A 27,669-nucleotide genomic window follows, 5' to 3' on the forward strand; every position below is an offset into this window, starting at 1 on the left:
ATCCTTTTTCCAAAAAAAAAATGAATTTGAAAAAATTAAAAACAATTTAAAAAAAAAAATTAATTTGGTTTAAATAAAAATGTTTAAAAAATATGTATTTTTAACCCGAATTTTTTTTCACCAATAAATTTTTATTTTGTCTAAATTCTTTTTCCAAAAAAAAAAATTGGAAAAAACTTTTTTAAAAAAAATTTAATTTGGTTTACATATATGGGGCATTTCATGTCAAGTGAACCAACTTTTGAAATCGATGTCTTCCGATCGGGATGAAATTTTCACCAAGGTTAGCTCTATTGGATAGTAACTCAGACACAATTTTTCAACAACATCGGTCGAGAACTCTCTGAGTTATAGGGGGTAAAATTTTGACAATTTGGTCAAACAGGGGTTTTTTCTTATCCATGTAACTTATTACCTATTGTTCTTAGCAAAATGTGTCCCAAATAGTATAGATAGCTATTTCTTCGATCTTTCAAAAAAAAATATTTAAAAAAAAAAATAAAAAATTTTTAATATTTTTTTTCCGAAATCAAAAACTTTTTTGACTTTTTTTTTAAATTTTTTTTTTTTTTTTTTTTTTTTTTTTTTCTTAAAATAAAGTTAGATATTTTCCTTGAACACCTACTTGGTCGCTTAGTGGGATGCGAGTGGGATATAAAAAAAATTTAAAAAAAAAGTCAAAAAAGTTTTTGATTTCGGAAAAAAAATATTAAAAATTTTTTATTTTTTTTTTTAAATATTTTTTTTCGAAAGATCGAAGAAATAGCTATCTATACTATTTGGGACACATTTTGCTAAGAACAATAGGTAATAAGTTACATGGATAAGAAAAAACCCCTGTTTGACCAAATTGTCAAAATTTTACCCCGTATAATCTCTGAGTTATACGGGGTAAAATTCTCGACCGATGTTGTTGAAAAATTGTGTCTGAGTTACTATCCAATAGAGCTAACCTTGGTGCAAATTTCATCCCGATAGGAAGACATCGATTTCAAAAGTTGGTTCACTTGACATGAAATTCCCCATATGTAAAAATATAAAAATATTTAAAAAATACATACATATTAGGGTATTCAATTAATCGGGTTTCTGGTTTAATCGGTTAATCGAGCAAATAATTAATCGAGGTTTAGATTTATTCGGTTAATAATCGGTTAATTTAAAATTATTCCATTAACCTATTTTCATTTTAAATTGAAAATACAACAACGAATTTTGTGTACAAAAACATAAAAAACAGCAAATAATGTATTTGAGATCTTTTTTGTAAACATATCGCATATTTGCTGCAATAACGTCATAACTCAAAATCCGTGTTTTATGAACTGAGTAATACAAAATATGAGCTTTCATATAGTTTCATCAGTTTTCAAAAAGTCAATTATTTTTTGTGTGAGAGTGTTTTTTTGTTGTAAACATCAAAATTAAAATTCATGTTTTCTCGCATATTTGATAAGTAAAAATTTGGGTTAGATTAGAAAGATATTAACATCTACTATTTATATTTCTGAAATCGCATGATTTGTCGAAAATTTATTTAGGAAATAGTAAAATGTCATAAAATATTTAAAGACGTTTTTCTCGAAACGACTTTTTTTGAATTACGACGTTGTTGCAGAAAATGAGCGATGTGTGATTTTTTTAGAGTTTTAGTGAGATCTTCTGAAATAATCTTTTATAAAAAGAAAATAATTTAAATGATTTTTTCTTTAGATTTAATAAAAGTTTTCTTGGAATATGTTGGAGATTGTATACGTTGGAGAAATCAAAAGCATGATAAAGAATATTCCTTTTTGGATTGTTTTAGATTTTGGTTAATTTATTAGTTTCGTTTAGTTATGATAAAACTAATTTCAAAAAAAAGTTTCGTCTATACATGTAAATACAAACAAAGTTTCAAATCATGTGAGTTAAATATGCCAGTTGTTGTACATACTCACTAATCATGTTTATTGGATGTTCAAAAATATCTAATTTTAATTTGAAATTTGTATTTGAATTGAAACGGAAAAATAAATACAAACAATTTTTTAAAGTGCAAAAAAAAATGAATTTCGGTTAATCGGTTAATCGACACAAATTAATCGGTTTATTTGTTATTTGAAAATCGGCAATTTCAAATTATTCGAACAGTTAACCGTCCAAAATTAATCGGTTAACCGATTAACGGTTAATCGATTGAATACCCTAATACATATACATATATAGCACATATACATATAGAGAGCTATATTCGGCACAGCCGAATATAGCTCTCTTACTTATTTTCCTGTACCACTATGCTGTGTTATTATAACACAATTATGAATGTTCAAGGCATGTTCAAGTCATTTTCTGGCGATAAGGGACAAATGTTGCACGATTTTCGTCATACTTCACAGTATAATACTTATAACTAATTTATGCAATATTTCATCAGTATAAACGCCGACTGCTCAAACATTATGTGGGAAATTTGTATGGGGCTACGTGAAATCATGGACCGATATTGCCAGTTTTCATTACCAAACAAACCTTATTAACAGAGAGTATTTGTGGAGAGTAATTTCAGCCAGCTAGCTGTTTTCGTTTGACAGACAGACAGACAGACGGACGGACATAGCTTGATCATCTTAGTATCTTATAAGAACCCAGCATATATAAACTTTTGTGGGTCTGCTACAGATAGTATGATGTGTTACAAACGGAATGACAAAATCAATATACTCCCCATATTTTTACGGTAAGTATCAAACTAGAGAAGACACGATTTAGGGTTTAAAATTATATATAACAATATGTCAAACAAATATACAAGTGTATGTTTGCCGGTGTGTAAATGTATGTATATCGAATATATATTCCGGTTAAACATGGTTTTTATTAAAGGTCTTGTTTCTTTGTTTTACTCTCATTTTTTTCCTTTTACTCCTTCGTGAATGTATGCAGTTTAAAGCCAAAGTCTGGGAAGTGACTTTCTATGAAAATGTCAGATCATTTTTTTTTTTTTGTTACTTGTTTTATTTGTTGGTAATAATTCGAAAAATGATTTCATTTTCATCTTTTATTATTAGTTTTTACTACGAGTAGGTAATATTATTCATATTTATATGAATGTGCAGATTTTATTTGTAATAATTTTTAATAAAAATGTGCATTTTTAAGTAGAGGGTATTAAATTATTGTCAAATATTTTAGCTGAGCCATTATTGCTGTTTTGTTTTGAATGGTTGGTTTGATTGTTTTGTTTTGATCGATTGTATGAAATCATAATGTTGACTTCATAATCTGCCATCATCATCATCATTGTAGTCATCATTGCTGTCACCATTATCATCATTATGATTGTCGCTGTTTGGTTTCTAATTCTTGTTCCTTTCTTACAACATTTAGTCAGGCAGTCAGTCAGTCATTCAATCATTCTTTTACGTTCATTCGATCATTCATGCAACCAACTCATTTTAAACACACAACCGTCAATGCATAAATACTTATTCGTATAAATAAATAAATATTTCATACTCATAATTTATGTTTGTTTCTTTTGGTTGACTTTTTCAAGCGCTGTCGATTTTAATTATTTTTAAATGTTTGAATTCATTGTAACGAGTGCGAGTATTTGTTTCTGCTAAGAATTACATACTTTGACTCCAACCAAGTACACAAGTATGTATTGTATTTATGACAGATCACTTTAGAAAGTACAAATGATTTTATGATTCTTTTGGCGGATGTTTTGTTTATTTCTTTGTTTTTTTTATTTTAATTTCGACAATGATTTTTATGTTTATTTTAATGTTGTACATTCAATTGACTATTGTATATGTCAAGGTTGTTAAATTGGAGTTACACACACTTTTTATAAAAGAGTATTATTTTATGTAGAAAATAATTCAAAAGTTTTTCTTGCAATAAGAGAATTGTATACATATGTAGGCCAGATTACATATTATTCTTAGAGATTGACTTAATTAAATTTACAGAAAATTAAACATTTCATCATCGTTACCGCACCATGATCAATTATTTTTTGTTTGAAAATATGCATGAGAGTGATTTCAACAGGATGGCGCTACGCATAGTGGTTTAGAAATAATTAAATAAAGGTTGTTGGCTTGACTAATGCACCATCTCACCAAGCTTGCCAATTGAGACATTTTCCGGCTAGATCTAGCGATTTTATTTTCATTTAGCCATAAAAAATTACTAGATTTAATATAGCCGGAAGATCTAGCCATTTTATTTTGCCCTAGCCTTTTTTATTTTAAACTTTTTAAAATGTGTGTAATTTGTTAAAAGTTAAACAATATTTTTTATCAAATAGCAAAGAAATTGTTGCGAAATTTTTTCCAAAGCAAACACATCAGACATATTCAAAAATCAATTATGCATTTCTTTAATGGATCAGATTCGGTTAACTGTTCGAATAATTCGAAATTGGCGATTTTAAAATAACAAATAAACCGATTAATTTGTGTCGATTAACCGATTAACCGAAATTTATTTTTTTTGCACTTTATATAGAAATATATTTTATTTAAATACACACATTTTTTTCTTAACTCGTAAACATTTCCTTCTAGCAATAATTTTTTGAAGTATAGTTCGAAAACTGACACTATGGAATTTGGAAATGACCCTTTTTTCTAGAATATTCTATGATGAACTTCGTCCTAATGAGTCGTAGGACGATATGGTAATAGACGAAACTGAAGACATTACAGAAACGAGTCTTTTATCACAACTTAAAGAAACTATTAAAGTATTCAAAATCTAAAAAAAAAATCCAAAAAGTACTCCCATGGTATGATTGAGGATTTTATATGCTTAGAAAAATCTAAAAAAAAGAACTGAGAAATTGGATATTCATGCCTTACTTTCGATTTCTCCAACATCTACAATCAGTGAGAGTGTTTTTTCAAGTCAAGTTTTATTAAAACTAAAAAAAATCGTTTAAAAAGAAATCATTTAAATTATATTCTTTTTTTAAAAGATTATTTCAGAAGATCTCCATAAAATCCTAAAAAAAACTCACAGGTTTATTTATTGTTTTGTTGAAATGTTATGTTTTGTTTGCTTTTTATGTTTTTGTTCTTTATATTAACAAAATGCTTGTATAATTACACAAAATTCTTGTTTTTCTTTTCAATTTAAATCTAAAATTGAAATTATTCAGTTAATCGAATAATTTAAAATTAACCGATTAAATCTAAACCTCGATTAATTATTTGTTCGATTAACCGATTAAATCAGAAACCCGATTAATTGAATACCCTAATGTCACTAAATAAAAAGACAATATTTATGAATTTGTATTCAGTTATTTTTGGTTTTAGCCATTTTTATACCCTTCACCTTCGTGAGAAGGGTATATATAAGTTTGTAATTTCTACATTTTTCATTTCCGACCCTATAAAGAATATATATTCTGGATCCTTATAGATAGCGGAGTCGATTAAGCCATGTCCGTCTGTCTGTTGAAATCAATTTTCTGAAGACCCCAGATATCTTCGGGATCCAAATCTTCAATAATTCTGTCAGACATGCTTTCGAGAAGTTTGCTATTTAAAATCAGCAAAATCGGTCTACAAATGTCTGAGATATGAGGAAAAAACCAGGACAACCTCGATTTTTGACCTATTTTTTACCTATATCTGGATTACTATGTCATTAATATAGACAATATGGATATCTAATGATAGATATTTCGAAGACATTTGCAATTACCATAGTAAGTTGGACCTACAATGGGGCAAAATCGGAAAACAAATTTTGAACCCGAATTTTATTTGAAAAAAAAAACAAAAAATAATTTTAAAATTAAAAAAAATAAATTTAAATTTAAAAAAAATTTTAAATTTTTATAATAAATAAATAAACCTAATTAGATCATCCTAAGCACTAATTATATTTTAAATTTCATCTTATTCGGATCATAAATGGATTTTTGGCGATTTTTTTAAAAAAATTGAGACCCGAGGTGACTAACTTTGACCAACTATTAGCGCTAGGAAGCTGAACAACTGCAAATCAACTCGAAAATACTTTAGCTCCAACCACGTGAAATTTCGTAACAATATCTCCAATAGTTCCCGATATACCGAATTATATCAAAAAAAAAAAACATCTATCGATTTATTGAAATCAAAAACTGCCCTCCTAGGTAGTGCGATTTGTCACTTCTCGATTATTTCCTGTTGGACCACTTAAAGTAACTAGTTTATGCTGCTAAACCAGCCACAAATACTTGAAGGCCAACATTGTCCGTCTTATTCGTGACATACGGCCAGTAATGCTCGAAAAAGTGGTCCAGAATGGGCTTCGTCAAGAACAGGAAAAAACCAGGACAACCTCGATTTTTAACCTATATCTGGATTACTAAGTCATTAATAAAGACAATGTGGATATCTAATGATAGATATTTCCAAGACCTTTGCAACGACGTATATAAGACCATAGTAAATTGGACCTACAATGGGTCGAAATAGGGACAAATTTTTAACCCGAATTTTTTTTTTTCACCAAAAGTTTTTTTTTCATGTTAAACAAAAAATATTTTTTTTAAATTTAAAAAAAAAAATTTTAAAATCAATTCGAAAATTTTTTTTCCAAAAAATTAAAAAAAACAACTTTGGAAAAAAAATTTGTTTACCTAAAAATATTTAAAGTTTTTATTTTGAAGTATAATTTGGTTTACATGTTTAAAAAAAATCCATGCATGATCCGCAAATACTTGTTTCCTTTAAATTTGTTATCAAAAAATTTACGGCGATATGTTATCGAAAAAGTCCTTGGGTACTTCCTAATCTCTTCTATATATATAAAAATGGATGTTTGTATGTGTGTATGTATGTATGTATGTTCCGAATGAACTCAAAAACGGCTGGACCGATTTTGATGAAATTTTCAGGGAATCTTCAGAATAGTCTAGCGGGTAACACTGTAAGGTCAGATTTTTGATTTTCGATCTGTGGGCGGAGGGGCGTGGCATTATCAAATTTTTACATTATACCGCTAATGCCATCTATATATATAAAAAACGGCTCCACCGATTTTGATGAAATTTTCAGGGAATCTTCAGAATATCCCAGCGGGTAACACTGTATAGTCAGATTTTTGATATTCGGTCTGTGGGCGGAGGGGTGTGTAAAAATCTAATTTTTACATTATACCGCTAATGCCCTATCTATCTATCTATCTATCTATCTATCTATATATATAAAAATGGATGTTTGTATGTGGGTATGTATGTATGTATGTATGTATGTTCCGAATGAACTCAAAAACGGCTGGACCTATTTTGATGATATTTTCACGGTGTCTTCAGAAAAGCCTATTAGGTAACAGTGTAAAGTCAGATTTTAATTTTCTGTCTGTAATAAACAATTTGGTTTGCTTATAGGGTCATGAATAAGATATTTCCATACTGAATTTTTGAATTCATTAGAACCAGCCGAAATGCGACTACATGTATTAACATTGAAGGTTGATTCACCGACACTGTATATTAAAATCGAGATCGATATGCAATATAAAACAGATGTTTTCTAAAGGCCAGCAACGCGGACCGGGTTCAGCTAGTTATTTAATAATATTTTTTTATTTGGAAACACTTTTGAAACACATAATTGATCTCAAGTGGATCAGACGCTCTTTGGCGAAAAGTCTGGCTAATTTGGTTAAATTGTCTTAAGACACAAGAACCATTTCCTTTACGTACATTTAGTGTAACCTTAAATTTTTTCATGTTTTTCAATATAACTTTCATATCTAAACAATATTAATAACTAATCCAGCTAAGCATAAAATTTAAAACGTTTAAGGAGTTCAATTAAGTAGAAAAAATCTTGTCAATTTTATAATAACAACATCAGTATATGTTTATGATATTGATCTTAAATTCAAATATTACAACTATTATTCATATCTTACATAAATTGCCACTCGAGCATAAAAATTATTCGATTCATGGCCAATATTGTGGTTTCATGAAATTATACAGAACAAAGATATTTATATTAGAATACAAACTCAACTTTATTTACAAAATCAATTTTGTGATAACAAAATGTTTCTTTAAATAACTATTTAACAAAGTTAATTACTTTTTGTTTTTAGGCCACATACATATGCAATTACTAACTTGATTAAATTTGTCTCAGATCTACAATCTATTGTGTCAATAGCTCTAAAATACCAAACAATTTGTTAAATGTCATTTAACTGATGCTACTTAAAAAGTAGCCTTTAGTTGTAAATGAAAAAAAAAACATACACATTTTGTTAATTAAAAATCGAAGACGAAAAAAATACATATTTCAGCCGAATATAGAAAAAAAATCCCAACTTAATTGAAACACATTCAAACTTCTATTATTTTTTTATTTTGTTTCATTTTAGCAGATGTGCTTGCTTCATTTCAGATTCACACAAATCCAAAAAAAAATAAATGTTTAATTATTTGCTATTTATTTAATCAAATGTTACCCGCTTCAAGATTCCTACGTGACGCTTGATGAATTTAACAATTTTTATTTAATTTAAATTTGGTCATAACAAACAGTTAATCATCATTACAACTTTCTTAATACACATATTTTCATTTAAAACCAAAAATGTTTATATTTTTTGGCAAACTAATGAGTGATTTAATGCTAACGGCCTTGATTATTAGGTAATTTATTGAATATTATTTATATTAAAGAAATCATTTTATTAATGTTTTTTTATACTTACTCTACGCCACTCTAAAGTAACGGCCAAAATGAATGGTTCAACAACCATTTTAAGTTAGGATGGCGGGCTGCATATGTAAAGTTCTACACTGTGGAGCCGATCACAAAAATAGTGGTAATAAATCTTTTTATTTTGGAAATAATTCGGTAGCTCTTGTACAATTGGAGATATTTTAATGTCAAATAAGAAAAGAACTGTTTAAAAATAATGACTAAGTCCAAAGTTATATGCATTTGAATTTAAAAAATTTTGAAAAGCCGATTTTTCACTATTTTTTTGGGAAAAAAGATTTTTTTTCTTTTTAAGTTATCGCAAAAAATTTCTAAGAGGATGTATAAGGAATTTATACTTTCTGAAAGCAACGTTTTCATAAAATATTTTAAAGGAAAAAAAAATTAAAAGTTTTTATTGCCGAGGGGACCAGGTCCATTCAAAAAACACCTATTTTTTATGTAAAATTAAACTTTAAGCCAAAAATTCTCAAATCGCGTATTCGGTATCAAAATATAATAACCGATTTTAGATGGCCCAATATGTTTTTAATTATTTTGTAAAGGATTCCGATAACTCCGACCCTGTTATGGATATTATAGCCAAAAAACAAAAAATTTCCATTTTTGGGATTTTTCAACACTTTTTTGGGAACAACACTTAAATTTCAAAATTCGTTTTTATTTTTCCATTTTAAATAGAAAATTTTACATAACTGTGAAATTTCATTAAAAACTATTCATAAATAAATATTTTATTACAATTCGAAAAATTTGTATCTATGCAAAAATTCAATAAAAAATATTTTTTGTCATATTTTTCAATAAAATATTCCATGAATTTTTAATTGTCAAAAGTTATAAATATTTTTGAAAAATAGACAAATAGCTTGAACGAAATTATAATATATCGCATCACAAAATTTTTAATTCTATGTATAAATTTCAAAATAATCGAAAAAACCTTCTCCTCTAAAATTTGTGTTTTGTCGCTTACGATAATTTGGCGCTAAGGGCTCGATATGTTACCTATAAAAAGTTATGCGCAACTAATTTCGGAACATCTAAAAACATCTGCATATTATTTTTCTTATAGATAAAATTATTCGGGCTAGTATATATTTCGTATATGTTTCTGAAAGAAAAATTAATGTATATAGGTGTAAAATCATTTAAGGGAACAAAGCCCCCCTCAGCTCTATCCAAACATGGATAGATTTACTTAAAATTTTCCAAAAAACGCAAAGCCCTGATTATAAAATAAAATATTGTTTTCTTCAAATCTTCAACTAAAGTCTTCAAATCATAGAACTAAAAGTAAATCTAATTACTCCCTAACTAGAGCATTAATAGACAATTGGGAACCAAAAAATCAAATGCATTTAGCTCTGTGCTAGAAGTCTAGAAAGCGGGTTCGAGTGGCTTTGTAACTTTTTAATGTACACTCCCCGCACATGAATAGGACCCCCCTTTGTACTTTGTGTAACTGCAATTCTCTCCGATATTTGCAAACAATTATCGGTGGTTTGTTTTGTGTTATAAAGGTGTCTATGTTTTCTTGCTCTGAGTTCAAATTTGTGTTCTGGAAAAGTCCCGTTATAATTTTTTTTTGAGATTGACCAAAACATTGTCTATATTTTTTGCGTCACTTTAATAGGACCCCCCACATTAACTTTAGATTTCGTAAGCAAGTGCAATAGAAAAAATAGTAGTTTTAATGCAAATTGTGTTATTTTAATATCAAAACAAGTAAGAAGATATAGTCGGTCAAGCCCGACTATGACACCCTACACCAATCTAATTATTTCTGCTGAATTTGTTGGACCAATCGCTATATAATTAGGTGACAAGACTTCAGTATATATAAAACTTATTTGTGTTGAATTTTATTTGAACACCAACTTTTTTAAGAAATCTATACTCATTAAAATGATTTTCGGAAGTGGGCTTTATATGGGAGCCATGACTAATTATGGACTGATCGTTATAAAATTTAGTGACATGACTTTTGTATATAAATAAATGAATTTTATTTAAATATCAACATTTTTAAGTCATTTATGGTAGTTTAAGTGATTTTTGGAAGTGGGCCTATATGGCAGCTCTGACTAATTGTGGACCGATCATCACAAATTTTGGTGAGGTGAGTTCAGCTTATATAATACTTATTTCTACTGAATTTGATTTGAATATAACTTGGAGATTTATGAGAGCTTAATTATTTTAAGATAGTTCAATCGTATGGGGGCTAGAAGAAAAAATGTACCGATTGTAATCAAATTCAATAAGCTTCGTTCTTGAGGCAATAGAAGAGCTTGTACCTAATTTTGTTCAATTATCTTTGAAATTGCGACCTGTAGTTTGATTATGTTTACATGGACGGACAGACGGACGGTCATAGCTTAATAGACTCAGAAAGTGATCCTGAGCAGATTGGTATACTTCAAGGTGGGTATTGGGACAATATTTTTGCACGTTACAAACATCAGCACTAACCCTATATACCCTCACCACTATGCTGATGTCGGGTATACAAATTTTGAAATGAGTCGAGGAAAACCTTAACAAACGCTGAAAAAATAAATACATATTAAAATTTAAAAGGAATATGGACAATCGATCCTCAAAATTGCTGAACGAATCCTCAAAAGAAGCTGAAATGTGGTATCTAATTTTTTACGGAATAAATCAAACTACGGGAAAAATATGAAAGGCCGTACTTAAAGTGTACTTTCGGCAACTGATAAACGTGATATTCTCAAAGCAGCATCAAATTCTAACGAGTCGTCTGCACAAAATACAGCTAAAACTGGTGTTTCGGCAAGCGTAAAAACAGCGCAGCATGTAATTTCGAAGGCTGAACACCTGAAGCGATTATGTAAAACTTAAGAAAAAAAAAAAACACTTAACGATGCTCGAAAAACTATGCGCTTGGGTTTTTATCGAACTCACATGACGTGGAATAACGAGTGGACCGTGTCCTTATTCAGATGAAAAAAAATGTACTTTTAAAGGCCCTGATGGCTTCAATTATTATTTTCACGATTTCCGAAAAGAGGAGCATCAATTTAATCGTTTGCATAGAAAAGTGGGAAGGGGTTATGGTAAGGGGAGCCATATCCTATTATTTTACCTAAGAAGCGTTTTCTCACTTTCAGAACATTTTTGGAAGCTTACAGTGGACATTTCAGCATTACAATGACCCAATTCATACTACCCGGGTGGTAAAGTCATAGCTACGCGATCAAAATATTTTTTAAAACGAATTTATTTTTCCACAAAAAAAAATTATAAAATTAAAAAAAAAAATTTTAAATTTAAAAAAAAAAAATTTAAAATAACAATTTGAAAAATGTTTTTTTCCAAAAAATGAAAAAATACAACTTTGGAAAAAAAATAAATCTTGTTTACCTAAAAATATTTATAATTTGTATTTTGAAGTATAATTTGTTGAAGTGTATATAAGATTCGAAACAGCCGAATATAGGTCTCTTACTTCTTTTATTTACATTCATATTTTAATTTATTTGAATGCATGAGATGGAAAAAGTTTTGAAAGTCTTTTTAAAATATTTCTTATGGTAGGAAAAAAGCAAAGTATGTTTTTCAAGACCTAGCCGAGCGCTTTCCAAAAATATAAAAATCTTTGAAATCGGGAAACAAAAAAAATTGCACGAGTTTAAAAATTTTACATGTCAAAGGTACCCTACTTTGAGGAAATCAATCAGAGTATAAATAGTAGATAGCACAACGGCACACAGTGGTTCAGAAACGTATTTTTTGGCAATAATCGGTATCTTGGGAACTATTGTAATTATTGTTACGAAATTTTACATGGTTGGAGCTGTACAAGCTCGAGTTTATTTACAGTTGTTCAGCTTCCTACATGGAATGGGGGCTAGTACGTGGCCCCTCAAATTTGGACACCTCGGGTCTCAATTTTTTTAAAAAATCGCCAAAAATCCATTTATGATCCGAATGAGCTGAAATTTAAAATATAAATAGTACTTGAGAAGGTCTACAAAAACTACGCTAATAAGTGTATGTTATATCTATTAGTTGAAGAGATATTCAGGTTTATTGATTTTTTATTTTAATTTTGCTCCAAGATCTTTTCTTGGTTTTTTAGATATGGCTGGCCTACGGATGGTCGAAATTCATTTTTAAAATATCAGCTATATTGGTGATAAAATTCTAAATAAAATATAAAAAGTAGCTAACAGTTATCTGTTCAGTATAAAAAGTTATACGCATCCATAGTTGGAACTTGTAAAAAGGGTCGTATTTTTTACGTTTTTTCCCAAAAAAGCCCATATATTATTCGGGACTATATAGAATTTTTATATGATTCAGAAAGATAACTTAATTCAAAAGCGTGTTAAGAAAAATTTGGCTCACTAAAGCGGACATATCACCCTGAAGACCTATCCAAACTTGGACAATTTTTTAAAAAAAAATTCGGTTTGAGTAGAAAATTCTAAAAAGGCAAAGCACGGATCTACGAAAAGGCTCCATATTTGTATAACCCCATATGTTTCTTAGATACTTGCTAAGTGTTTTTACTATCGCACGGTAAATAACATCACAGTATGCACTTTTCTGAAAAAACTAAGTTTTTGGAACACATTTTCCCCGTTTTAGGAATTTCGGTATTTAAAAATAAAAATGTCTAAAATTCTAATGCCATTGATTTAAGGACATTTGAGCCTATATTGCTTACAAATGTTGTTATGATATCTTTAACTGTTAAAATTTTACATTAAGTCAAATTTTATATTTTTATTCGTGAAAAATCACCCTATTATAATTTTTCAGTTTTTAAGGTAAATGAAGTCCCAAAATTTTATAAAATTGTTTAATTTTACTAAAATGCCAATCCTCAGGTCATAGTGTTTTCAACAGTATCAAATACTTACATAAAGCCTTTATTTACTCTTCAGAAGTTCCACAAACCTTGCCCCCTTTGACAAATTTGTACGTTTTTTCATATCACGCAATCATAGTTATAATTGCGTTTCATGACAGACTAGAAATAGTAGATAGCACAACAGCACTACTTGCTATTGTAGGACGTGCTGAGACAAAATTAAGTAGTAAACTTCACAGCCTATTGTCCGGTGTTGCAAGGCCATTGCATTAAATGGCTGTGTGGACAATTCCACGATATAGATTTCATGATATCGTTAAATGCAATTTGGAAGATATCTTCTTACTTACTTTATAGATTTAAGGCAAATCTATGGAAGATGGCTTCTTTGATATATCCTTTGTTTATATCCTGTGTTGAAGAGAAACGTATTTCTAGAAAAAACTTTATAATCTATGATTTATTAGCTTTAATATGAGATCAAAAATGATATAATCTGATTAACATGTATTTTGCAATCATCTATTACAAAATATGAACTTTGAACCTATACAAAAATCAAACGGAATTTTTCGTTTTGTTCTTATTATGAAAAAAAGCACAATATTTGCTATAGAAAATCAACATATATAAATCTACATTCATGAGTTGTCTATGCCTAAAAATCTAAAATTGTGTGCAATTATCGACCAGCAGCCGCTGAATTACTATAAAGAAAACTTTTCAAGTGTAAACATACAAATATTTCACGTAATTTTCATTAATTTCAACACTCGCAATGTGACTCATTTCAAAAGTCATACAAACAAAGAAATGCAGTTGCAACTGCAACAACATGCGGCCACAAAATGTAATTGATCGTGAAAAATGAATTGTGAAAAAATTGAAAATTTTTCAAATTCTATTATATTTTAGCCAACAGCGTTAAATATTTAGCCAGCATACCGTCATACCAACAACCAAACAGACAGACAGATGAAATAAACAAACATGCCTCTTGTTTATTTATTCTATTTAATTGAATATTTTTTTATTTTTTTTTTTCTATTTTCACATTGAAGTCTTAAATCTGTTAGTGGTCGTCGTCGGTGTTAATAATGAAAAGAAAAAATTAAAAACGAAAATATGGCATCAGTTAAAAGCGTTCAAAGTGTTAATAAAGTATTATAATGTCCATATCAATTAAGTAATTTGAATGTGTGTGGCGGCTTCTGACACTTTAAAATAGTTTTCGACACTTGTATGACTGAATTTATACATCAAGTGACACCCATTGGACGAACGGCCAAACCAGACACACACATCGTCAGCAGCAGCAATAATCTTTATTAGATACAAGAATTTCGAAAATATTTTGAGAATGCTGTACAAGATGAAATAGATTTTATTAGTATTTGCACTCAAAATTGTTTGCATAATTGTTCGCAATAATGATATGGTACATTTTTTTAAACTAAAAACATATTTCAATTTCAAAGGTTGCCAGTTTTATTGAAGTGCAATAATGAAATGGTTAACATCCATGGAATAAAGGTGTTAAAGGTTCCAATACTACATCATTTCCAATTAATTTTCAGAGGATGGGTCAAAAACTCCATGCATTTTTGAAGGTAACACAGTATTTTGGACAAAAATTATTTTATTTTTCAACATAGTCTCCTTTGTACTTCATCTAAAGTTTCTCAAAATTGTTTAAACCTTCCAAAAAATAAGAATTGTCGAGGTCATCAAAATAGGTATTTTTTGGATAAAAAACTTTTAAGGATTAATATCAGACAAAGTTTACAAAAATTGGAAATATTGTTATACAAATATACACAAGAATGAATATACATACATTTTACCAAATATATTCATAAAATTTCAATTATCTCGGGAACTCCCCATGGTCTCATTCTGAATTTCATATTCGGTATGCACAGTGGGGCAGAATCAAAAGTTTTTAGAAATAAATCTGGCACGGCTGGTCCGATCAAGATAAAATTTAACATGAGCGTAGCCAAGGAGTACTCGAGTTGAAGTTATTAAAATGGGTTCTCGGAATGAGCCAGCGGCGCTATGGAAGCTCAAAGTAGGGTATCTTCGACATGTATAATATTTAAACACGTGCCATTTTTTGGTTTCTCATCTCAAGCGCACGGCTAGGCCTTGAAAAAACATGCTTGCGTGTGCTATTTATCTCTTGTACTTTCCGAGTTATAGGTATTTAAAAATTGAAATTTTAAAATTTTGCCATATCTTAGTCCGCTTTTTTAACAATATTGGTCGTACTTTTGGACCGAATCGACTCGAATATTTTTTGATAGTTAGACAACTAAATTGTGAATAACATAACAAAGATTTCAGAGTAATATCAATTATGGATCCAAAAATAAACGATTTTCAATTTAAAAATTCAAAAAATAGTAGATTTTTGCTGTTTGGTCGAAAATGTGACTTAATTCTTTTTTTACTAAAAACAACATTCTTTAAGAAGATATAACAATTTTATGTTTTTCTGTAAGATATTTTTACGAGGAAGATTTAGGTATAAAAACATGTCCTATTTTTCGAATATGTCGCCCCTATGCCCTACGAAAATTGATCTATTTTTTTTTATCAACATTTCAACATTGGGCCACATGTCCTAAAATCCCAAAGCTGGGATCAGAAAACGGAAAGCAGCTTTGGAAACCTTAATGTGTTCCCTATTTATCCCAATTGTAAAAAAATAAAATTTTTGTGATTTTCGCTCCAATTTTTAGGAATTGAGGGATTACCTATGAACTGTTGGCAAGTTATTTTACATTTTATTATTTAGAATGACAAATTTAAAAAAGTTGAAAATTTCATTGAGTTTTGTTAATATATAAAGATTTGTTTACATATTACATATTTATTGAGTTTCTAAAACTAAAATTTGTATCAAAATTTTAATAGGATTGCAAATATTAGGAACAATTTGATCCACATTTATTCCGAACTAAATTTTTTTTGTTTAGATAAGTTAATTCTTGAGCTTAGAAAAATATTCAAGTCAATATCTCTATTAGATTCAAAAATATGTCACTTTAAATCTCAGTCCTTCAAAAAAAAAATTCCACTTTTTCATGTTTCCAAAAATATAAAAATATTTGAAATACGATGAGAAACAATAAAATTGCGCGTGTTTAAAAATGTTACATGTTGAAAGTACACTACTTTGAGAATCCATAGCGCCGCCCTGGAGCATTTGTTGGATCCATTTTTATAACTTAAAACTTGAATACGTCAAATTTTATCGTGATCGGACAAGCCGTTTAGAAATGACAGATTTATTTCCAAAATATTTGGATTGTGCTCTACTATTTATACCCTTCGTGAGAAGAGTATATATAAGTTTGTCATTCCGTTTGTAATTTCCAAAATATAATTATTCGACCCTGGATCCTTATAGATAACGGAGTCGATTATGCCATGTCCGTCTGTCTGTCAGTATGTCTGTCTGTCCGTCTGTTTGTTGAAATAAATTTTCTGAACCTCAGATATCTTCTGTCAGACATGCTTTCGAGAAGTTTCCTATTTAAAATCAGCAAAATCGGTGAACAAATGGCTAAGATATGAGGAAAAAACCAGGACAACCTGGATTTTTGACCAATTTTTTACCTATATCTGGATTACTAAGTCAATAATATAGACAATATGGATAGAAGACCTTTGAAACGACGTATATAAGACCATATTAATTTGGACCTAGAATGGGTCAAAATCGGAAAAAAAAATTTTAAAATGAAAATGAAAAATTTTTAAAAAAAAATTTTAAAATATCAATTCGATAAATTTTTTTCCCCAAAAATTAAAAAAACAACTTTGGAAAAAAATAATAATGTTTGTTTACCTAAAAATATTTAAAATTTGTATTTTGAAGTATAATTTGGTGAAGGGTATATAAGATTCGACACAGCCGAATATAGCTCACTTACTTGTTTTAATTCAATTTAGTGTAACAACAAGTTGGTCACCCCAAACCAGCTAAAATCTCACAATCTGTATATCTTTGCTGCAAACGCGTGTCACCTGCTTCCGAATTCTTTAATTAACATCATTGAAAATTATTAGTATCATTAATTAATTCTTCTGCGGTTCATTTTCATAGCAGTAACGAGATTTGTTTATGTTTAATAATAAAACAAATTATTAAATTTATTTGTCATAAACAATATGATGCTGTTTATGACAAATAATAAAAAAAAAACTCAAAATCGTGTCATACAAATGAATTGAATTAATTGAGTTGTTGTATTTGAATTGAGATATGAAGGAGGAAAAACGTTTTCAAAACATTTTGCATTTGCTGTTTGAATTTTACATTTCAACAAATTTATAAACCATTAAGTTTTTTTTATTATTCGTTTAAATTAATTATGATAAATTTATTTTTTATAGCATTTTTGTATTTATGCATTTTGAATTCATAGATTTTGGTTGTGATTTCATTTCATTTTACTAAATATTTTGGCAATAAATTAATTTAATTTTTGTATGCGTAAACAAAAATCCATATTTATTTATAATTTATAAAAGACAGTAATATTCGAACCGTTTATAATCCATTGGAAAAAGAAAAAACTATGTTTCTATATAGTATTTCCCACGTTTATTCTGGCACACATTTACCTACTCCCTCTTCCTCTCTTTCGCCGGTTCTCTATTTCTCTTCTGGCTGCTAGTACCACTTATGACGAGTGTCTAACGGTTGTTAGGAAACACTTGATTTGTTTATTTCCTTAAAAAAATTTCTTCTCTTTTTGTTTATATTTTTCTTCAGTCAGTCCAAAATTTCTAACGAAAATAGAGCAATGTTATTGTTTCTATTATACACGGTGAAAATATCTCAAAATTGTTCTAAAATTTACATTTCGGTATTTTTCGGTATTTTCTAATCTTTTCCATATAAATTTATTATATTGTGATACTAATCAGACCGCACACATCGAAATTTGAAAAATGTAAAATAAACTCTCTAACTGATAGACAAATGTGGGTCTGTAGGGGACTTTTTAAAAATCCATTTCAACCAACACTCGGACAGGTAATATGACAAATAGATTGATACTGTACAAAAACTGATAATGCAAGATCGCCATGTGACATTCTGTGAAAATCGGGATAGTTTCGGTTTTAGTTCCACCAGCATAATTGAAATGCAAAAGTAATGTCAATAAATACATATCTCTCATTTGCTGCGACAACGTCATAATTAAAAAAAAACAAATTTCGAGTTAATTTTGCATATTAAATAAGTTGCAACTTATTTAATATTCAAAAAAAATGTTTTAATAACTGACAAGTAGGGATATAGATTAAGTTCGGGTAATGTGGTATACCTATAATAATATGTACCAAATTTGATATCTTCAAAATTGCGACCTGTACTCTGCGCACAAGGTTTACATGGACAGCCAGCCAGCCAGCCGACCAGACGGACGGACATAGTTTAATCGACTCAGAAAGTGATTCTAAGTCGATCGGTACCCCACTATGGTGGTGTAGGGTATAATTAGGTTATTCATGTAAATGCCTGAAATTTAGTCCGAAAATGAAGAATAGCATAAGTGATTAAAAAAATGGTCGTACAAATTTCGGAATACATATACAGGGTTTGACCAAACAATCATGGACGTTTTGAAATTATCGGAAAAATAAGGTTATTCATGTAAATGTCTGAAATTTGGTGTACATTTAAGAACAACACACTTGATCCATCGCAAAAAATATTAGAAATTGAATATTGAAGTTATAAAAGTATCGAACAAATTATGTAATTTTTGTAAATGGCTTCAATTAGGTTTATAATTAAAAATCACATAAATGATACATTGAAAAAATTTCTACATACAAACACATGGTTTGGCCAAATCAGCATAGACGTAAATAACTCTCAAACTAATATAATTTTTGACATTGACCAAAAAAATACAAAAAATATGTGTAAAATATGAGGGAACTGAAATCGATGTGGTTATTGGAAAGGCAGATAATTGCAGCTGAAATTTATAGTACTTACTCTTGATACTTTACAGTATTAGATGTAATTTACCCTTAACCTCTAGTAGCCCCTTTTAATTTGTTCTGGCCTTTCAAACTTTTTTTAATTTAGTTTCTACAGATTTAATTTAATCTAATCACTTCACTTTTATATAAAAAGAACATGCAAAAACTCCGTAATAACTACATGAAATGTAGTGAAATGTATGTTTTATAAAAACATGTTCTAATTTTCAAAAAAAAAAACTTTAAAGAAAAAAAAACCAGGCTACTTCGATTCAAAAGTAAAAAAAATCACATTTTCCTAATATTAATATGACAGGAAAAAACCTTTGACTTTACAGCACTATAAATAACCATATAGTTACTTTATAGCCAAAATAATAATGATACTGTATATTATGAAGTGTTAAGAAAAATGTGCCATCAAAATTTTATAAAAATTTAAAAAACAAAAAAAAACATTTTTGGCCGGAATTTTCCACCGTGCAGTGGTGCAGAATTTTTTTTGGAAATAAATCTGTCATTTCTAAACATTAGAAATGACAGAAAGTCAAACGGCTGGTAAGATCGGGAGACGTGGGCGTAGACAAAGATTATTCGAGTTTAAGTTATTAAAATGAGCCCTATAAATGCTCCAGGGGCGGCGCTATGGGTGGTCAAAGTAGGGTACCTTCAATATGTACAATTTTTAAACACGTGCCATTTTTTGGTTTCCCATCCGATTTCAAAGATTTTTATATTTTTGATCTTGATATTGAAAAAACATGCTTGCGTGTGCTATTTACCTATTTTTCCGAGTTATAGGCATTTCAGAATTGAAATTTTAAAATTTTGCCATACCAATTATCAAAATCTTTGAAATTGGATGGAAAACCGAAAAATGGCACATGTTAAAAAATTTACATGTCGATGGTACAATACTATGGGCTCCCATAGCGCCGGCCCGTGAGCATTTGTAGGGTCAATTTTTATAACTTAAACTCGAATACTCCTTATCTACGTCTACGTCATTTTTTATCCAGATCGGACCTGCCGTTTAGAAATTCCAGATTTATTTCCAAAAAATCTTGGAGGAGTCTATCATATATTTAGAGCATTTTTCTGTAGAGTAAAAACGGTTGAATATATTGCAAATCTGATTTCACAAGTCGATTCTGCATCAAAAATTAATACAATTGATGTTTTTTGAATCCTTTAAAATAGTTCCAAAAACCAAAATCAGGGGGCGCAAATCTAATAAAAAAATAATTTTAGTTTTTTTAAACATGTAAGATGAAAAGGCATTTTAAGCTTAGCAAAACGTCACCAATATTTCCTTTCTATCACTAGCCATTAAAAAGTTATAAAACATGGCGTTGTTTCTTTGATGGTGGGGGGTGGTGTGGTCTGTATGTCAGCTGCAGGACCTGGCAATCTTGTATTCATTGCAATTACAATGAACAGCTGAGACTACTTACAAATTTTAAAGGACAATCTGAAAGTAAGTGCTCAAAAATTATGTCCTGTAACGGAAAGACAATGACCCAAAGCACACCGCAATAATTGTATGACGTGCCTAAGCAGTTATATTCACCTCCGCAATCTTCAGGCCTTAACCCAATAGAGCTCGTGTGGGAAATTTTAAACTGGAATATTGGAAAACGAAGATTTCATCTAAGGACGAACTCCGAATCCTTTTTAACGGAAGAGAGAGGGGGAAAATTACTAAAGACATAACTGAATATCTTGGAAACTCAATGAAAAGGCAACTAGAGGCCGTAATTATGCTGAATAGGGGACCAACAAAATATAAATATTTTATTTTCGGTTTTTGGTGATATAAAATAGAGCGTTATCCATCAACGTATACTAGATTCTGACTGTTATTTTAGGTACTATTCTCTTTTTCTCATATATTGTCCACGAAATCGATTATAATTTTCAAAGTTTTTTTAAAATAATAAAAGACTGTATGTTATCAGGAATCCCGGAATTCCCAAAAAAGTTGGCATAATTAACTGAATAATAAACCACAGATGGCAGATACCGTCAAAATGACATCGCCGTCATAAGCTGCCAACATTTACTTATAGAAAAACTTTTTCAGAGTAATAAATGTTTGTTTCATACTCATTTCGTGGAGTGTATAACGTTCTGTAATTGTAGTATTGTAGTAACTAATTATCTCATTCGGAATACATACATATAAACAGCAGACTTATTACCAAAACCAACAATTTCTTCTAGTGTACTTTATAATCAGATCAAATCAATATTAAAATCTCGCCATTAAACTGAAATACTCACTCGAACATGTTGAAAATCTTACGTATTCACACATTTTAATGCTTCGCAAACCACTACAAAATGTTTTCTTTGTTGGAGCCAAGAACGAAAAAAAACGAAACAAAACAAAAACAATAAAATTTGTTTGGAAAATTCTTGTGTTTGAGAAAATGTGTGCGTTGTTGCTGTAGTTTTAGGCAAGAAAACAGCAACAAGAAAAGATCTTTCAGAAATTTTATAGTATTTAAAAAAAAAAAGAAAAACGTTTTTTCCTTTAAAATGTTTTTTGTTGGTTTTTTTGAGAAATACTAACGATGGCCATTAATTAAAATGTTCAGTTTTTGGAAGGTCTGCTATACAAAGTATTTGAGTGCGTTTGAGTGTGAGTGTTTGGAGAAAACCAACAACATGTGAGTGAGAATTTTGAAATGAGGGTGGGGGGGTTTAAATTGGTGAATCATTATTTAACACTGTTAAAAGATCTAAAACAACAAAAAATAATCGGGGAAAACAGAAAATGTTTTGTAGATGGAAATTGCTGAAAAGAAAATTTAGTTGAGCAACAAACGCCAAAGAAGCATCTTGGTAATCAATTCAACATTTTAATAAATTGTAAAAGAAACTTTTCATTAAATCGAAATGGATCCCGTTATTGTAAGTGCTGCGTAATGAGAAAACAATATACAATTTATAGATATATTCTGAGTGAAATTAAATAAAAGTGGTGATTAAAAGAAATATATTTAAAAGAAATTTATATTTCCAAAAAAAAAGAAAATAATAATAATGAAAGTGAAATTGATGAATTAACTGATCTGTGGAAATAAACTTTGAACCTTAAACTGAATAGAACTTGTGTTTAAAAAAATTTATTATTTTGATATAATAATGATTAATTACAATGATTAATTACAAAATACAATAAAATTAATGATACATTATGAAATGATCACCCTATTAAAATTCCGTTGCCACAACTAATTAAGAATATTGCTGTAACAAAACATTGTAATGATAAATAATATTTACTATGATAACAAATAATTGTTGCCATAATATGTTTAACTAATTTATGTTTTAATAAATAAATAGTGATAAATATGTAACAGTAAATTACTAGATTCCAGATTCCTTCGAAACTAGAAATGTTAACATTTTAAAAATACTGCCTTTGGAAATAAACTATCATTTGATATAAAACATGCCAAACTTTTCTCTTTCAAGAGTTTAATAATTGAACACAAATCTTCACATGTCACACGGAGAAACTGAAGAGTCAGTCACCTTCTGTTATCAAATGATTTATTTGTTTGTATGAAAAATATCAAGTTTACATGAAGAGCTTCGAATCAATCTTAATTCGGAATTAAAACTGTCAGTCATTCATACCATAAATCCATTCCCAACATCTAATTCGTTAGCTTCATTCAAAGGCTTTTGTTAAAATAGAATTCATTCATCTTTGAATTAATTCATAACAGAATTCATTCAACCTTTGAATAATTCAATTATTTTTAATTCAAATCTAAAGCAAATTGAATCAAAATATATTTTCCTCATTCAGTTTTTTTTTGTTTGGCTATTAAGCAATTACAAAATGAATAGAAAAAAAATGTATTAAGCCTTTTTGCATAAATAAATACACATACAGTGGTGGCCAGGAATTTAAGACAAAAATTGTTTGCTAAATTCCATGTAATTGTCAATTATTTTTTCAAATATTTCCACAAATATGTATGCATGAGGACTGTTTTAACACATAAGTGTGTTTTATTCGACTGTGGCAATTCGTACATATTCACTATGAACACATAAAATTTTTCTACAACTTGACCAAAAATTTTTTTTTTTAAATAAACATATTTTCTCACATTTATATCATTATAATTTTATTATTATAAAATATTCGGAACAAATTTCGTATTTTTAGTTCCATTAGTTTCGGTCATATCATGTTATTAACAGCGGATGTTCGCTGATGTGGGTCAACGTATTTCCACATATCTTTGTCCATATATGTTTTACCGATTTTTCCAAACATTTTTCAGAAACTAGAAACATTAATAATAAATTTCATACCCTTAGAGGTCCTTTGATTTTGGCTCTATCGCACTTAAAATTCAGTTGATGAAAAAAATTCAAGTATTTGTCTTAAATTGGTGGCCACCACTGTAGATCGGAAACTCTCCCATCAAAAACCTAACTCAGTTGACAAAAACCTAAGTGGTGAGAATGTATTGTTGAAAATATAAGTGAAAAATAAAAAAAAAACACCCATACTTTTGTGTAACTATTTTGAGTAATTTTTTTTGTTTGAGTTTTTTTTATAGAATCCGCTCTATGTGTATTTCTCTATGGCCTTTTGTACTATATTTCAATTGAGAAAACTTTAATCATTCAATACATTTTTAAAGCTATTTTGTAATGGATTTGAATTAAAGAAATTTTTAATCATTCAATAAGAAATTAATTCTATAAAGAATGAATTCTCAAAGGAAAGAAATTTTTAATCATTCAATATGAAATTAATTCTATAAAGAATGAATTCTCAAAGGAATGAATTCAATACATTTCAAGTACAAAGGAATTAAGCCTATGAATTAATTCATAATGAAATCATTAACGACATGGATAAGAAAAGAGTTTTCGTTTTCTAAAACATACAACTTCTCGAACATTCGCTTCTTAATATTTTTGAATATTCGACTTTTAGAGTTTGAATGAATTCATTAATGGTATGATTAAGAATAGAGTTAAAACAAAAAGTAAACATTTCGAATTTTTTAGATTTTTTTTTTAAAAAAATACGACTTTTCGACTTTTTCAATATTTTTGAATACTCAACTTTTAGAGTTTTGTTTTTCATTTGAACATTCAACTCATGGAACCCCAATTAAGAGATAAAATTTATTTTGATTACGAAAATGGAATTAAGGATTAATTCTTTCCATGGTTAATTCACATTTGGCTCGTGAAAAAATGGTAAAACTCTTTTAAATCTATTCATATTTTCCGCATTTTAGGTTGCCTACTTTGGTCCACTGTAGCACAGCCTTTACTTAAAACTTATACCTATAAAAATAATATTCCGAAAGTTAAACTCCTTCTTTATTGACGTTCCAAATTTCAAAGAAATCCGACAAGTAGAAGTTACTTATTTATTATAATTTATTTTATCATAAGCACCACTGTGCAATATAGAATTCTTGAAAACTAAATTTTTCAACTTTTCGGAAGAAAACTATAAAAAATCAATCAATAAAATACAGACGAAATCAGTATTTTCCTACTTCACGAACTTTTAACTCTATAATAAAGGATTATTGTTGCTACAACAAAATTAAGTTGAGACAACCAAAGTAAACATCAAATCTTTTAAACAATAATTAATAGAAATAATCCAGCAGATAAGCAAGTAGTCAATTTATTCCTTATAGACAGTAATTGTCACTAATGTCCGATCACTTGGATGACTCCAATCTATATATTTTGGGTCATCTGACACGTATATGCTCTTTGTAGTGCAAAGAGAAGTCAGTTGGTTACTTCACACATCCCAGGTAATCTAGCATGAAGACAATTATAACTTAAGTGTCTCTAAGTAATCTAGAGTGTAGTCATTTTAAACTTTTATTTTGTACTGCTCTTTAGAAAGTAGCTGCTTTAGCCACTAGAAGTAATCTATAGGAGAGTTGTCGGATGAAGGTTTGTTTACAAGCAATCGGTTATTGAAATGCTGGGAAGCGCCCAAGCTCTTTGTATCCAACTGTAGATTTTAAACAAATGTTTTTAAGATCTATTATTTATTTTTATAAAATTAATCAAAGATAATTGAAATAGTTACTAACTTTTTCGTATGGAAACCAAGAGCTAGAGTTCCTGATGATCTTTCAAACACGATCTATCCTCTAATTGGTCATAAAAATGGATTTTAATACGACTAGGAATGAATTTATTACAATACCCCGTGGAAATATAAATAATGCAATCCAACTGTTCGCGAATGTGAGTTAAGCGATAACTAATAACTTAACTACAATAGCGATAATTAGCAATACATAGTAGCATTTAGACTGTGGCGCTAACAAATAGTATTAAAACGATTTTGTTTATAAACAACTATTCTTAATAAATCTTCATCAAATTTAATCATAGTACCTGGATATTAGTATAAAACTTTATGTTACAAATTACTTTTAATTGAAACTCTGGAAATCAAAACTTATTTTAAAAAACCAAAACCCACTTTTATTTTAAATTCAATCTCAAGTTTCTCTCCCCAACTCAGAAAACATAATTAAATTTATCTCTCATTTTCTTTCCATTTAGGATGAAGATCTTACCCCCGAGCAAATTGCTGTTTTGCAAAAAGCTTTCAACAGTTTCGATCACCAAAAATGTGGCAGTATCTCCACTGAAATGGTTGCCGATATCTTGCGTTTGATGGGTCAACCCTTCGACAAGAAGATCTTGGAAGAACTTATCGAAGAAGTCGATGAGGATAAGTCTGGCCGTTTGGAATTCGAAGAATTCGTACAATTGGCTGCCAAATTCATTGTTGAAGAAGATGACGAAGCTATGCAAAAGGAATTGCGCGAAGCCTTCCGTTTGTACGACAAACAAGGCAACGGTTATATTCCCACCTCCTGCTTGCGTGAAATCTTGCGCGAATTGGACGATCAATTGACCAACGAAGAATTGGACATCATGATTGAAGAAATCGATTCTGATGGTTCCGGCACTGTTGATTTTGATGGTAAGTTTCTGCTAAAATATTTGCATTTGCAAAATATTTAAATGAAAGGCTAATTAGTCGCTCAATTTATTTGTCACATTTGATTTTTTTTTATTTTTACTCCGTCTGTCTTTTTGTTAAAATTCCAATTATTTGTTGTTGCGTATTTCTTGGGTGGGGGCCAGTTTTTAACAATTTAATTTTTCTTTTTCAAACTAATTGTTGCTGGTTTTTAATGTTTTTCCTATAAACAAATTTTTTTGTTTTTGTTCCAAGTATTTAACTGTATTTTCCCTTAATTTAAAAATACCAATTTTTATGTTTTTTATAGTTGTTTAGGAAATTTAAAAATAGCTATTTCAAATATTTATACACACACATACTCATTCATGTTCTGTTTTCTAAATACAATTCCAAAATAAATGTTTTGAGTCTATATACTAGCCTTGAGTAATAGATACCTTCGCTTAGTATCTGTATATTTTCTTTTATCTATTTTTAGCTTTTATTATATTATAGTTGCTTTAATGTATTTTTCTTTTTTTACTTTCAGAATTCATGGAAATGATGACTGGCGAATAAATATTTTATTTAATCAGTGTCACAACAATTAACATTCACAAGTTTTATCTTGAAAATTAAAATAAATTACATCTAAACCAAAAGAAAAAATAGTCAAATTATTAATTAAAATTTTAAATCATACAATATCAAATGTATTATTAAAATAAACTAACTATTTTGTAAAAATTTGTATTTGTTTTTATTTTGAATCATTTGTAAGATATAAATTTATACAAAGTATAAGCTATTATTAGCTATGACCTTATCCCATCTTCCTGCCAACAAATTGATTTCGAGCCAAAAGAACTGCTCATCTTTTAAGGCCAAGAACGAATCAAACCAATATCGCATATTCTGCTCCAAAGTGCAGCGTCTCCTAGAGAGAGCGTTCTCCATCGATCGAAACAGTTTTCGAAAGGGGCAAGTCCTATAAGGCGGGTGAGGCAAAACTTCCCAGCCACTTCATTCTAAATCAGAGATGCGCAAATATAAATCCTCTCACCAATACACTTACTCTCACCAAA

General features: G+C 29.1%; 1 protein-coding gene across 1 annotated transcript; it reads left to right on the forward strand.

Moving 5' to 3' along the window:
- Positions 1–22,367: 22,367 nt before the first annotated feature.
- TpnC47D (Troponin C at 47D) lies at positions 22,368–27,331 on the forward strand. The gene is made up of 3 exons (XM_065511195.1): positions 22,368–22,500; positions 26,176–26,602; positions 27,135–27,331. The coding sequence occupies exons 1-3, from the start codon at positions 22,486–22,488 to the stop codon at positions 27,161–27,163; spliced, it is 471 nt and encodes a 156-aa protein (XP_065367267.1). The 5' UTR covers positions 22,368–22,485; the 3' UTR covers positions 27,164–27,331.
- The last annotated feature ends 338 nt before the right edge of the window (positions 27,332–27,669 follow it).

Source organism: Calliphora vicina, chromosome 5 (genome assembly GCF_958450345.1).
Source record: "Calliphora vicina chromosome 5, idCalVici1.1, whole genome shotgun sequence".
NCBI classification, from domain to species: Eukaryota; Metazoa; Arthropoda; class Insecta; order Diptera; family Calliphoridae; genus Calliphora; species Calliphora vicina.

Bases quoted from the DNA above. Each gene is read 5' to 3' on its own strand.
- TpnC47D (XM_065511195.1), top strand. The intron at 26,603-27,134 runs GTAAGTTTCTGC...TTTTACTTTCAG, and splicing joins CGGCACTGTTGATTTTGATG to AATTCATGGAAATGATGACT.